The 14,943-nt window shown below is 49.4% G+C and overlaps 1 protein-coding gene across 4 annotated transcripts in view; it reads left to right on the top strand.

Moving 5' to 3' along the window:
- Positions 1-792: 792 nt before the first annotated feature.
- Positions 793-14,943, top strand: part of FRMD1 (FERM domain containing 1) — a 42,696-nt gene continuing 28,545 nt past the window's right edge. For 3 of the 4 annotated variants that reach the window (XM_072856273.1, XM_072856270.1, XM_072856272.1), the window contains exons 1-2: positions 793-924; positions 11,560-11,724. In XM_072856273.1, coding sequence (XP_072712374.1) covers positions 11,629-11,724 — 96 coding nt within the window. In that variant the 5' untranslated portion in view covers positions 793-924; positions 11,560-11,628. Of the gene's footprint in view, positions 925-4,913; positions 5,026-11,559; positions 11,725-14,943 lie in introns of all 4 variants that reach the window. The other variant, XM_072856271.1, reaches the window with a different exon arrangement.

The following is a 14,943-nucleotide window of genomic DNA, read 5'->3' as shown; positions in this document are numbered from 1 at the left end:
TCTTCTGTCAGAAATTTACTACATTAAAAAGCAAATTATTATATAAAAGAGGGAGGGAGGCAAGCAGATTGAAAACACGCATGCAACACAGCACCTCCTTCCCAGGTACGTTGCCTCCTGCACATGCAGGCTCCCAGACCCCGCAGGCGCTCGGTGTTTCCAAACCTGACCCCGACTCTTTGGCCGCATCTTTTTACACTTGTTACCATTTCCCGCCCCGCCGGCACTGCCCAGCCAACCTGGTTACAGCAGAGCGACCCAGACCGAATTCTCACGCCTCGCTGTGATCACTCGTAATTAAAATTTCACCTATGTCGACTTTACTCGTGCCAGTGCAGAGCACAGAGTACCCTGCCAAGAATAAAACCGCCCCCAAACGGGGACAGAACCCCCGGCAGCCCCTCGTCACCCGCCCGCACGCGGACTCCCCCCGCGGCAGCCCTTTGGGGTCCCCCCTACACACAGCCCGCCCGTCCCGCCGCCCTCTCTTTCCCCTCAGCGGCCGAGGCCGGCCGGAACGGCCCGCCACAACCGACCGACCGGCCCGCTCCCCTCAGGCCCGCCCGCCGGCCGCGGCGCGGATTGACGGCCGCGCTCACCAACCCGAGGCCGTGCCGCAGGCCCGCCCCGCCCACTCTCTGCCCGGCTCCGCCAATCCGCTGAGGCGGCGGCGCGGTGTGTGTGGAGGGGCGGGGGACCGCCGCGCGGGTCTGCCGCGGCTGTCGGCGTGCCGGCCCGGGGGAGGGCGGGGCGGCCCGGGGGGCGTGTCCCACCCCACCCCGCCCGGCCCCGCTCCCGCCGCCGCTCCTCCTCCCGGGCAGCGGCGTGCGCCCGCCGCCCGCCCCGCTGCCTGGCTCGCCTCGGCGGGCGCTGGATGCTGCCCCGGAGAGGACGGCGGAGTCCCGCGACCGGGGCTACCCCGCGGTAAGTGCGCGGGCGGCGCCGCGCTGCCAGCGGGGCTTGGGCTCCGCCGCCGGGGCAGCGACGCGGGGAGTTCCCGGGGCTCATGTGTCCCTCCGGCGCTCCTCTGGCAGCGCGGGGGCGGCCCCGGCCCCGGCCCCGGTGAGCTGCCGGGGGACAAAGGACGGGTGCCGGGTCCCGAGTGCGGGGCGGCCGCGGGGCGGGAACGGCACCTGTCCTCGCCAGCCCCGGCCCCGGTCCCGTTCGCGGCCGGCTGTGGGGAGCGGTCCCCTCGGGAGCCCGCGGGGACGGTGCGGCTGCAGGTGGTGCTTTGGACGGAGAGACCCGCGGAGACCCGGGGTGGGTGAACGAGCCCTTTGCACCGTGGACGCGAAGGCGCTCGGAAAGGTGTCTGCCGCCCGCGGAGCTGCGGGGGGATTTCCACTCGTGTGCGTCTGTGGGTGCGCTAGCGGCTGCAGAAGTAGATTCACAACTTTGTCGATAAAGGGAGGTCTGAATTTCGGCTGGAGTGCCGTAGCGATTCCTAGTTGTATTACGTTATCAGGGGATTTTGCCGTCAAAGCAGCGGTGAGCGCAGGGCTGAGGGTGGCTGTCTTTGCGAGCTCGGAGCTGCGGCTCCCGGGGGCACCGGTGGTGGGCAGGCGCCGGCTGGAAACGGGAGGCAGCGGGGCTCTGGAAGAGTTTTGGAGCGGTGGCAACTCCTTCGTCCCTCGCCGCCGTCCTCGGCCCCCGCTGGGTCTCGCCGGCGCTGGAACTCGAGGTGATGCCGGGGCGCGTCCCCCGGCTCAGCAATGCCACCGGCTGCGCGGCGAGAGGGACCTCCGGCACGCCCGAGGGCAGTTGGCCGTGTCCCAGAGGGCTCCCTGGGGACAGAAGACGGCACGGGTCCGGGACGCTTCCCCACAGGCGCTTGCTTGGCTGCCACCTGCCTTGCAGGCGCTGAGGAGGGGGACGCGGCCATGGCCGGGCGGCGCAGGCCGGCCTCGGGGCCAGCGCTGCCCAGCGCGGTGCAGCCCCTGCCCGCTGCAGCACCGCAGGCAGGGCGAGCCGTGCGGGGCCGGCAGCCAGCGCCGGGAGCTGCTCCGGTGCCTGCCGCCGCCGCCTCGGAGACCGCCTCAGGGGCGGGGGGCTGGAGGCATCTGGCGGGGCTGGTCTGGGTGGTCTGACGGCCGTGACAGGCTTGTATCCACCCGCACGGGCAAGGAGATGGGTGTCCCAGCAGGTAGATGTGCGCGGGAGAAGGGGTGGGTGTCGAAGAGGAAAAAGCCTCCGTACTTCATTGTTTCTCCACCTCTCGAATTCTTTCTTGGTAACGATTGACCGGGAAAGGCTCTGGGTGGCCTGTGCTGAGGAACCGTCATCCTCCGCATCGAGAGGTGTTTCTCCTGCTGCTCGAGTGACGGGCTCTCAGGTGAACTCGCCGGTGGCATTTAAAATGCACATCTGGTGTTTTCCACCGCACCAGGAAACTGTAACGCGCTGCCTGAACTGTGGCCCTTTTGCAGAGAACCGCCGTGATGCCCAGGCCCTGACAATAAATACTTCAGAAGCATAGGGCACTTTCCCAGAGAAAATAATGAGGATGTATTTTTAGCACTGATGATCTCTGGAGTAATGTTTCATAAAAAACAAAACCCAAAAAACAACAACAACAAAACACACACACAAAAAAAACCAACAAAAAAACCCCTCCAACTTTTTGGACATTGGTTTCCCATTAATTTGTTTAGCTTTTATCTTGTTTTTTTATTTTTTTTATTTTGTTCCTGGAAAACTTGGAAGGCCAACAGAATGCCTTGGCCTCACTCTGTTGTTTATTCCTCCCATTTAATTGTTGTGCACTCTTAATCAAAGTCTTCTGTTTTCAGCACTGGTGATGCTGAGAGTCTGTGTAGTAGCCAGTGTTGTGGCTTCAGAGGAGGAATGCCAAATCAGAAGAAAATGTAATACAAAAGGGGAAAAAAAATGTTTTCTTGCAGAGATTACCTTAAGAAAATAAAAAGGGGGACGGGGGAGGGGGGAGGGAACAAAAAAAGGGTAAGACACACAAAAATAAGTCTACAAAATGCTATTGAAGGACATGAGTTGTAGTGATTCTTTTCAGTGGTTTACCAAAAAATACTGTCTGTGCTTTTTGGACAGTTTTTTTTCCCTTAGGGATTTTTGTTGTTGTTAACTAGATTTTTACATGAATGTGACAAACACCAGTGACAACTAAATTTATGTCACCTTTTTTTCCTGAAATAAAAAAATCCTGAGACAAACAAAAAATTTGCATTTACATATGTTTTTCTGATTTAAGTCTTTTTTGATAGAGGAAGTTTTTTAATAGCAGGTAAGGGCTGTGTCATTTTGGTTTTTTTGGTTTTTGTTTGTTTGTTTTTAAAAGCAAAGCTGATAGTGCTTTAAAGCTACAGCGCTCTTCTCTGTCCCCAACACTGCAGGTAAAAAGTGTATGAATCCAGTGGTTAACTCTATCAGTTAGCTTTTGTAGTAAAGTCATTGCTGTACTGTTCATCCAGTGCAAGACAATGTAAATTACTTGCATGCTTACTGTGCTCCAGGGTTACACTTCTTTTCTTGCAGAAAGTCCTGTGCTACTGCACTGCTCCTTGATTATCTTGGTGGTGGTTAGCAGTGGTACCTTAATTCGTAGTGTGTGGTTAGTAACTCAGCATGGACAACTGGTGGTCTCAGCCCAAAAGAAGTCCTCTGACAAGGAGGAGCTGCTCCTTGCAGAATCGCAGGAGGAAGTAATTTGCTTCTTGTTAAACCATTGCTTATGCTTACTTTTTCTTTTTTTGCTCTATTTCCTCTTTTTGCAAAATTCGGCATCACCTCAAAAATGCAGCACGCTCTGTAAAGCTGGTTTTTTGTTCTCTTTTGAGCCGTGTCTTCCTGTTTCCCCATCGTTTTGCTGAAGCTGATGTCTGGCAGTACTGTGTGCAGTCTCTGAAGCTGTATCTGATCATAAAGACCCTGCTGTTTGTGTTAATTTTGTCAAGGTATTGGCAGATTGGCGTTTTCACACTTGTAATAGAGGCAAGCTGTGTTCTGGGTGGAGTTTTATTTATTCTTTCTTTCTAGAAGTCTGTCCACTTTACATAAATTGATATTTCTCTCTGCTCTGTATATGTTCAAGACTAGCTGTACACTTTAGGGGGAAAAAGTTAGAAGCAAACTGATGCAGAAGCTGCCTAGTTGGTCTGAATATTTAGACGATGATTCAAATGCCATGAGATCAGCAGTGGACTTTCTCCTTCCTCTGGGGAAGTAAGCCAATTTTTTTTTACCTGGTTATTACTGGTAGCAAAGCTATTCCTGCTCAGCGGAGTTCTTTACATAATATATTGGTAAAAGTGTGTCTGTTCTTATTTGTCCTGCAACTCCAGGTATTGCTTGTGAAGTTATAATGATGCCTTTTTTTTTTTTTTAAATAAAGATTTCATAGTCTGCTTACTTCTAGAACTGTTACAAGATCTTGGTGAGAATAGAAAATGAAGGCAGAGTTTATTCACACTTTCTTTGGACAGCTCTGCAAAATATTTCAGAAGGCTTGGTGATCTGTTCCAATTCAGTACAGCCCAGCTCAAATATAAAAATACCATCACTGTGGAATAACTTCTGCAAAGACAGTCTTGTAGAAGAGTGTCTCTCAGCTGTTGTGCTTAAGGCAAGAGTATAATAGATCTGCCTGGGAGAAATCCTGTTTATAGCCTTAGTAGACTTGAAAAAATGAATATGTTTCCAGTTGGAGAATTAACGGACAGGCTTTTGGGTCATGAGACCTCACGCATTTGCAGTTTGCACAATATAGAAAGATGCTTCTCTCCTGAGCTGCTAGTAGAGAGAACGGGTCTTGCTGCTGCTCTCCCTGCATTTCCTAAGCTTCCTGACAGTTACAGTGGCCAGGAAGGAAGCCTCACTCTCCCTTATTTTAAAGATCTTGCTGCAGCTCTCAGTCTGTACTTTGCCTCTCCTGTTTCCCATAGATACAAAAGATGAACAGTCTTTAGTAAAGATTGCACTACTTGGCAGAAGGGCGCAGGGCGAGCACTGGAGCACCAAACTGAAGTATCTTCTGTTGCTGTCCTTCACATTGAGGTACCAGACTGTGGCATCTTCTTTACTGCACTCCTGGCTCTGCAGATGTATGCCCATGAATAAGCTTTCTGATGTGTGCATGTCTTTTAGTGGAGGCAAGCTTGCTGTTACTGAATGGCTATTCAAGCAATTCATTTCCCTTAACCTTTGCAAGATCTCATGCAATGCTGTTTTGGTCATCCAGCTGAGAAAACAGAGCTTTGCACTTCTGAGCACGCGTCCTTTGCAGCCGCTTTATGCAAGGTGTAATGGACACTGAAGCTGGCTCATGCCTTGTCCCATATTTTGCTGGTTCTTTCTTATGCTTCTGCATTTACCTAGGCTAATTGATACCTTCAGTTGCTACTTACTTGTAAATTTTAATTAATATGCTTCATTTATGAAGCATGAGGAAGCCCTATAAGCAATTGGTAATCAATAAACAAGGCCATTAATAGATTATGCAGAAGTAAACAAATTCATTGTAATGAGAAACTTCATGTTGGTAGTCAGACATGGCAGTGCTACTGCTTTTACCAATCAATGAAAATGCAGGATCAGTTGATCCATTGCTCTTCCCATGTTGGCAAGAGAATGTTTGTCCCCTCAGGAAAAAGGCATGCTGGAAAGGGATTGCATGCTCTAGCTGCAGACTTTACTGTTTGGGTATTGTTTAAAGCACGTACATTGCTAAGTTTTCCATATGCTTATGATAAAATAATGTATTTTAAAAGGCTGCATGTTTTTGTGTACAAAAATTCAAAGGCACTTTCCATCACTTGGACGTGATGGAAAAACGTAGTCCCTGTGAGATCCTAATTTGTCCCTTTTTGCCTGGAGCCTTTAATACTCATTGTCTTGTTTCTCTCAAAAGGCTCCTGAATTCAGTTTTGGTTTCAGGGAAAGATTAAGCCCAGATGATTCATGCGGGGCTGTTCTCACAGGGAGTAAACTGCTGAGGAGCTTTTTTCATCCCATGAGAGCCGGATGGAAGCATGGCAGCCACCCTGCGTGGTCCTGCCACCGCTGCCCTGCTGTTGCACTTCCATGTGCTGAGGGAGCATCTCCTTTGGTGCTCTGTCCTCAGCTAAGCCTTTTCCCTCTCCTTGAGGACTAGTTAGCAGCAGTAAGGTCTGATGTGAGCAGAAAAACATGAGTCACTTCTACTTGGCTACCAGAGAACGCTGCCATCTCTGGGTAAGAGAGTTGTGCCCCGTCTTTGAGCTTAAGTACTAGGGCAGCCTACAGACAGAGTAGCATAGCGGCATGGTCCCAGGTTAGGAATGGGTGTCCCCGGGAATTTTGGGAGATCCCTTCCACCTGAGCACACCGGCCATGTTGTAGAGGGTGCAGAGCAGAAGAGTTACAAACACAAGAGCATGTTTCATGTTCTAGCACTTGCTCGTGCTGCTTGACGTGAGGCAGGAAAACTTTGCAGCACAAAGGTGGAGTGTGGGCAGTCATGCCTAACTAAGAGCTGTGTCTAATCCTGCAATGAAGACTAATGAGAAGGCATTTTCCTCTCTATTGTTAAAGCTCAGTGTCACCAGGGAGTGCTGCTTGTACAAGAAGAAAGGAAAAAGGATGTTGGTTGGTATCTAAGACCAATGCTCAGCGATTTCCCCATCTGTCCCAAAAGGTAGAGTGATGGCTGAGTCTGCTAGGGCTTCACAACCCTGGAGTTTTTGGACGCATCTCCCATTGTACCTTTTGAAAATCCTAGAGGAAAGGTGGGAGCCGGGCCCACGTCCCATCCCTGCGAGAGGACTGCACTCGGATCTAACGGGTGTTGCTAGCAGACGCAGAAGGCCTGCTGCAGTTGCATCTCCCCCATCTGTGGACTGAAAGCCAGCTGTCTTGGCTGCCAGTGTTGCATCTGTCCCATAGCCAAGCTGTGTCAGTTCTGGGATCCAGTTTTTCAGAGCACACAAGTGACTGGGAGGTGTCTTGGTATTCCTCATTCAATGGCTTTGAATAGGGGCTTCCTACTAAGTAGTGCTCAGTGTTTGAAGGCACGTGTGTATTCTAGCCCAAAAGCAGTGTGTGGACACCAAATTCAGTACCTTACCTCCTTGTAGCATCCTTGCCCCCGGATGTGTCCTGCTAGTCCTGGAGTGATGCTGAGGCAGATACATTTGAAAAGTCAATGTGCTTCTGGGAATTCACTGCAGGACACGACCTAGTTGTCCTGGCTGTTGATTGCAGGTGGCACTTTTCACATCATCTGCAGCCGTGACATAAAGCTATTTAGCTTCAGTCTTATTTTCTGCCCTGACAAGCAACCTTTTTTCCCCTCCCTCCTGATTGATGCATCTTTCCAGAGAAATTTTCATCATCTCAGGGGATAGTCAAAGGAGGTGGGTAGGGTCTTAAAGTTGCTGGGAAAGGCTAATACATGCCATCACTACATCTTTTACTCGCTCAGGCTCCTCATTAGTCTGTTTTGCAGATAGTACTGGTGCCCTACAGTATGCCTCTGAGGGGACAAAATACCTGGAAGGTGAGGGAGGTTCTCAGTTTTAAGGCCGTGTTTCATCATGAGTACAAGGCAGCCCAAGTGTGGGTTGCTGCCAAAGACAGATTTGTTTCCAGGCAGTTGTCTGTCTGTCTTGCTGCAGGACTGCCTTGATTAAAGCTGCTTAAGCTGATTGTGAAACTGCAGCCTAAGAGTCTAGTTGTCTTAGAAGCCTAAGACATCTCTAGATAATGTCTGGAAAATATTAAGAAGAGTCTTAACGCTTCTGGACCATTTTTGATGGGACTCCATAGGGCCACTCTGGTCAGGTCTCATCAGGAAGATGCTCAATGCTCATTTTCTGTCAGCTCTAGCAAAACCAGCTTTCCTAAGATGTTTTACTGTAATAAACCTTACAAAGCATGTTTGCACATGTTTTTGAGAGAAGCACAGAATTACCTGTGCTTTTTTTTCTACAGAGGAGGAATTTGTTCTGTTTTGCTGCTTTGAGTTGGTAGGTGGTTGCTCGTTCATCTATTTGCTTTATCCCGTTGAGATGTGGCAGTACCTAGAGGCTGAAATCAGGATTAGGACCCAATTCGCTGTGGTCCCACAAACTGATGCATAAAATACAGCAGCGCTCATAAGGCTACACGAACCCACGTGCTGTTTGGATGGGACCTGCTTCCAGACAGGCTGGCCGTGGCACGGCCCCAAATTCAGAGGTGGCAGGTCATCCTCATGCCGTCGTGTATACGGGCTGTGTGAGGTGGTGCAGCTAGCCATCCTGGTGATAACCTAAGCGAACAGCCTCCTTTTCCTCCTCCCTCGGAGGGCTCTGCCACTCTTACCCTCCTGCTGGGGCAAACCTCAGCAATTCCTGCTTTGACCCAGCAAGTGCTGAGGTTCTGCCCTGGTGCTGGGTGGCAGCTCATAGGGCCATGGAGAGAGGAGGCGAAAATTAGGGGGTTTCTTAATGAATTTTTAGGTCTGTGTTTGAGCTGTTTAGTCAGAGGAGTCTCGAAATTAATGACAGGCATGTTTTCCAAAGCTTCGCTGCACGTGTGTTTAGGTAAAATAAACAGTGCTAAATAAGCTGTGCCATCACTCTGGGCACTAATAAGCCTCCTGACTGATACCAGAAGAATACAAATAAATAGAGCCTTTGACTGTTTCATTGATAGGCTGCAGGGCCTTTGACCAAGCAATTACATCTCAAAATGCACTCCTCCGGGAGCTGAAACATGAAGTGATGTTATTTAAAAAAAAAAAACAAAACAACAAAACCAAACAACCTGTAGGGTGTCCCAGAGGCCGATGATTGACTTCAGCTTTTATTAATTCATCTGCAGTGCATTTGCTGGAGCTTTTAGGGTTTAATTGAGGTTAAGAGGTTGGAATCTGTGGTAAACAAAAGAATGGCATATGGGCAGTCTGAAATTGTGTATGTTTAAGTAAGAGCATTCCTTCTGGCCACTTGTTTTCATTGGGCAGTTACTCTTGGCTCACAACTTTTAACAAAAAAAAAGTGTAAACATGCAATGCTAGCAAGTTAATGATTTATTATGTTTTATCACATCCTAACATCCCTCTAAAGAAGAGAAGGCTGAGCTGGGCTTGTGTTTGACCTCCCCCTTCAGATTAAGGACATTGCTGCTTTAACCTCTTACCTGCTGTGGCAGGGTCCACAAGCTCATTTGTTTTTAAACGTAAGAAACCTTCTCCCTGTCCTTTCTCACTTCCTTGCTCCCGGGGTCCACAGTCGTTCTCTTAAAAATTCAAATGGACAAAGCAGGTGCCGAGACCAGAGGAACAGCTTTCCAGAAGCTTTGTTTTATAGAGGCTATGGGGAAGTGGGATTCAGTTTCTTCAGTTATCCACAGAAAACTGTGCACATGTTTTTTACGGTTGCTTCTTTGTCTTATTTTCAGTTCTGCTATGAGCTGCATGAACGTCTTCGCTGAACGTGATCTCCCCTGGTGCGAGTGGGAATGTGCACCAGCCAGGGCAGCGGTTTGACAATTCAGACAAACCTCCTTGTGTTGGAAAGTCTGAGCTCATACTCCAAGGTCTTTATGCTGTTGATAAAGTTTATGGCGCATATGACATCAGCCAGCAATAATAATGGTGACCTGTTGCCCTCGAGTCATTCTGTAGACATCTGTAATTTATATACAGCTGTTAGTAGTGTGTAGCCTGGAGCCTAAGAGAGCTCATCAGTATAATTATATTGATAAGAGAGGATAAATCAGAGTTTTTCTCTTAATATTTCATTTAATAGAAGCTTTCACCTGTCCCAGGAAGTCAAATGTGTCTTTCCTGCTTGCTTATAATTTAGAGCAATCTTCTTTTTAAAATCCTAGTTCTTGTTTAATTAAATTCTGATTTTGAAAAAAAGAATAATAGTAGCCTTTAATAATGCCCTCTTTTCATGAATACAATAAATGCATTTTTTTTGTACTTCTGTCTCATAAGAGATGCTCTACTTAAAGAACTTGTATTAAAATGCTTTATTAAGAAGCATTGTATATGCTGGCTCAGGGAAGGAGGTGCATGGAACAGCTTTTGTACTTGCAGAAGGACACTTATAGATCTTTTTCTTGTATTTGATTTAAAAAAAATAAAAACCTGTAATGTTTGAGCACAGAATTGAAGGGAGAGGGGTAAATCCAAGTTCTTTTTTCTGTATTGCACTTTGTTTTCCCGTGGCGGTTTGCTTTTCCCATCTCCCACACAAAAGTTTGATTCTGCCATATTTTTCCCCTGAAACAGGACAAACATGACTTTAAATACCACATGCTTTTAAAACTTACATGGAATGCAGACATGTACGTGTGCATATATGTATGTTGTGTGTTAGCATAACATGACCTGCTTCCTTGCTCCTTATGATCCCTCATCCTTGAATCCATTTTGGAGGGTGAAGGAAAAGCCCGTGCGTCCCTTCACAGCCTGTCCCCCACAGGCGACCTGTGCCATGGGTGGTGGGAGAGGGCAGCGCTGCCAGAGCCCGTACGTTTGGCTGCCCTTGCTGGGGTACGTGCCCGTCCCCGGGGGCACAGGGGGCTTTGGGCAGGCGTCAGCCAGCAGCACCTCTGTTGCTGTGCCGGTGATGGGTGTCTGGGTGTTGCTGGCCAAAGGGAGTCGTGCCAGGGTGACTTTGGGGCAGCCAGGGTTTGCTGGCTTGCATCAGATCTGGTGTGGGGATGGAGTGGACCCCGTAACTGGTTGGTATTCTGCCGGTTCAGGTCTCTACCGGCGTTCATCTCCAACCTACCCTTCAGGAGCCTCTCCCCTTCCTTCCGGATTCATCAGGTGCCATGGGATGCTTCCTTGCCCTGGAGAGTCTTGGAGCAGAGGGCTGTAAATAAAACGTCACAAATTGTGTATAACCTAACTATAACGTGAAGATGATGTTGGGTACTGTGCTTTTGGGTGTAAATTGAATTTCTGTCTCTTATTTCCGTTATTATCATAACGTCAGCTCTAAGATGCTCATGCAGCTAGGGCTCAGCCCTCAGGAGGAGGCTGGCAGTGCTCGTCTTGCAAAAAGTACGAAACGGCAGCTCAGCCTTGTGAGTTTATGTGTTTACCTCCTCCTTTGAGTTGTGGTGTAGAGGATTTGGGTTCAGCAGCTTCCCAGGGACTGGGAGCAGAGAGAGGGGGAAGACAGCTCAGAAGTCCTCTGCACTGGCATGTGCCTGCTGACAGCTCATTGAAACCTCCGCTGTGGGCAGGAGCGAGGTACCCAGTTGAAGGACAGGGCTTTCTCCCCTCCGTCGTGGGCATTTTCGGGAAGTGGTTCGTGGTGTCATCTGCCTTATCACTTACACGCGTTATGAAAACCTCTAGCCTGGCTTGTTATTCTAAGGAGACCTGATTGCGTTACGGCACTCTCCTGGGACTCATGAGCTATTTAAAGTTCGACTCTGTCCAGTTTGTGCTGTGATGCCAGTGGAAACGTCGACTGTGGTGCTCTAAAATGGATGCGTTTGGTTTTTTTAAACAGCGAGGAGGAAAAACATGCTGTCAAACACGTGCCGCGGGCTGCTCCCAGTGCCGGCAGGAGCGTGGCACTGATGCTCTCACCTTTTCGGCAGGTGCGTGGGATGCAGGGAGCCTGACGCCTGCCCGGAGAGGAGACCCTGGCCCCCACGGAGCTGCCCACCATGAGCAGGGCGCTGCTGGCCGGCAGGATGCAGCCGGAGAGCCGGAGCGTCTGCGTCTTCCTGCCCACCCGGGAGCAGCTCAGCCTGGCCGTCGGGGTGAGTGGCCGGGAGGTCGCAGCAGCGTGGCTGGGGTTCAGTTCTGTTAGCGCCCTTTGTTCTCCCCAAAGCCTGCTGCTGGTCTGCTGACTGAAAGGCTATTAGCCAGCTTAGGGTAATTGGTGCTCCATTTTCTAATTGGGCAGCTTCAACTCATTTGCAGAGTTCCTTAAAAGTCCTGGTTGTGGTTTTGGACAGGGGGTCCCCTCTGCTCTTTTTCTGTTGTTATTCCTTTTTTTAATTCTTTCTCAGTGTTTTTGCCACTAATAATAATCTAGCGATTTTTTATAAAATTGAACCTGAAATGCCTTGATGACTTAGCAAGCATGCCCAGCACCATTTGGGCATGCTTGACCATTTCTGTGGCGTTTTAGCTATTTCTGGTTTTGATAGTCTGCAGATCTCTTCAAAGACTCTAAGGCAGAGTAAACAACCATTGAGGGTTTTTCTCCCTCCTTTGAGTACTTGTACACAAAAAACCTAGAGGTAAGTAACTTAATTTCTTTGATCATTGCTTCAAATGCCGAAGTGTGTGTGCACAAGTGACAGCAGAGCCGGGTGAGCTGGCAGCCCAGCGTGGCACGGTGTCCACCGCGGCGCGGTGCCTCTTTGTGCAACGCCGGCTGCTCCTTGAACTTGTGAGAAACTGAGCTGACAGAGGCACTTCACGATCAGACGACAAGCTAGCCTCAAAGATAAGTGCTCTCTTGTGAGCGTGTGCATGCACTCGTGTGGGCTGGGGAGGTTTTGCTTTGTTTTGGGTGGGGTTTTTCACCCCCCTCTGGGATGGGGAGGGGGAGAACACAGTTGAGGTGAACTGTTATTTTAAGCACTTGATTGAAACGGTGGCTTTTGAAACTATGCGTGCTAATCTTCAAAATTCGCGTAGGAATTTTCCTACCCGCTGTGCTTAAGTGTGGCATCATTGACTGAAACAGCTACAAGGGCTGGATGGAACAAGGCTTTAACAGCAAAATCTGGGGCGCTCTGCTTCTGGGTTACCAGTTCAAACCCAGCCCATCTACTGCCCCAGAAGGCTTCTGCAGTCTGCTGGCTTTTGTGCAAGCCACAAAACGATGATTTAATTAAGCTCTTGGCGGCAGGTGCGCAGGCCTGGGTAATGGTATGTTGCGGCTGAGCCTAAGTCTCAGCTTCTTGTAGCTTTTATCAGGGAGGCTAAAGATCTGAGATAGCGGAGCCCACCCTGCCGCAGGGAGGGTGCGCACTGGGGTGCAGGAGGGCAGTCAGTGTGCCAGCAGGGCTGATGCCGTCACCGCCCCTCGCTGCGCCCATGCCTGAGCCGGGCACACGGCTGCTCCTCCACCGCTGCGTCATGCTCCACCGTATGAAGTTTAGGCAGCGCTTAGACCATACGGTAAATCCTGGATACCTGCAGTTTATCATAAAATCATAGAATCATTTAGGTTGGAAAAGACCCTTAAGATCATCGAGTCCAACCACAAACCTAACACTGCCAAGTCTACCACTAGACCATGTCCCTAAGTGCCACATCTACACATCTTGTAAATGCCTCCATTAAATACTCCAAGGGTATTTAATAAGCACAAGAAATGGTCTTTTGCTTTGAGCGCTGGCAGGGACGGAGGGAAGGCACTGTGTCCCCCCCATTGCTGCCTGCTGCCCCTCCGAAGAGTCAGGGCGCCTTGAGCATCGCCACCTTGTCCCGCTGAGGGGTCCCTGCCACAGCACCCCTCGGTAGCCGTTTTAAAGACGCTGTCCCTCCTCGCTTCTGCTGCCCCTTGCTTTTGTGGCTGGGAAGTTGGGAAAATGTGTATGTGGAGCAGCCTGTGTGTGAAAGGGAATAGCTGCCTGGGCCAAAACATGAGACCTCAGCGCACAGTTGTGTCCTCATTGCATAGAGAGTGAAACATGACCTGTTACAGCTGGGCAAGTCACCAAAACCAGCTTTTCATTTGGTTTCTGTCTTTACCACAGCACCCCTTCAAAACAACAACAATAATTAAGATTTCGCAGCTGAAGAGATGGTTGCTTTTTTTTTTTAAAGGAACATCAAGGCAATTTTCTAGTGATGTTGGTAGAACCCAAATTTAATTAGCACAACCACAGATGATACTTTGTGCATTTATTAGAATAATAATGCCACTACTTAAGATTTCCAAAGCCTTTTAACCTCTTCAGTGTAGAATGCAAATACTAAACAAGCTTGCAGCTCAGTGAGGTAGGTAGGAGTGGTTATCCTTCCAGCAGAATAAATTATAGATCCTTCCCATGATAAGCATAGTGTTTATGTAGGTAATTCCTTTCTCCCCCCTCCCATATAAATTCCACCCTTCCAGATAAGAGTTTACCTATCTGTGTTTTATGTGGTCACATGTAGATTGTAGCCCACTCCTTAAAATTGATTTGTCTTATGCCCTTCACAGATAGTGCTGTTGAAGAGAGAAGAGCAGGAGCCATTTTACAGTCTCTTCCCCCATAATCGGGTATCTCTTAATTAACTTTGGTGTCCACCTTTCTGGATGTATAGATGAATTTGAGGGGATGGTGAGGAGGAAAACTGTCTTCCTGGGACCAACTGTGAACATGAGGAGAAGCAGAGCAGTGAGGAGAACTAGTGGGTGCTGCAGCTCACCAGCCGCCCTGAGGATGGTGAGGCGAGGTGGGAGGTTTCTGCTGGGGCGAACAGACATCAGAGCACAGAGCAAAGTGGTCTGCCTTGCTCCGGGCAGCCCCAGTGCGGAGGTGGAGCATGAGCAGCAGGGAGCTGAAGCAGGCTGTGAGTGAGAATGGTGCAACTAAAAATTGTGTCGGTTGCACCAAAGATTTTGTGGTATCCAGTTTGTTCAGTTTTGTTTATCTGCCAGCATTGTGGCTTATCTCCCTGATAGTTTTGAACCTGTTGATCAATATCAGCTAGTTTTTATGACTAGGTTTCTGAAAATTTTCTGGGGTGGTAGCAGCTGAATAAAGGAGACAGACCTATGCTAGTGAAGGTCCGGCTGCCAGCGAGGGGAGCAGGGCAGGCAGCCACCCTACCTGTGTTTGGGTAGTTCAGAAGCAGCCACAGCAGATGTTGGTCCTTGCCTAGCTGCTGGAGAAAGGGTGGGGGCATGAGCAGAAATTTTTGAACGGGAGGAAGTCTGGTGAGGCCCTGTGTGTTGGTGAATGGCAAGTGTAGGTCTGAAGTCTTTCAGTTGTTCTGTGAGCAGGAGAGCTGATGTTTTAAAGCATATGGAC

This window comes from Ciconia boyciana, chromosome 3, assembly GCF_034638445.1.
Source record: "Ciconia boyciana chromosome 3, ASM3463844v1, whole genome shotgun sequence".
In the NCBI taxonomy this organism is placed as follows: domain Eukaryota; kingdom Metazoa; phylum Chordata; class Aves; order Ciconiiformes; family Ciconiidae; genus Ciconia; species Ciconia boyciana.
This window is presented reverse-complemented; position numbering and strand designations above follow the sequence as displayed.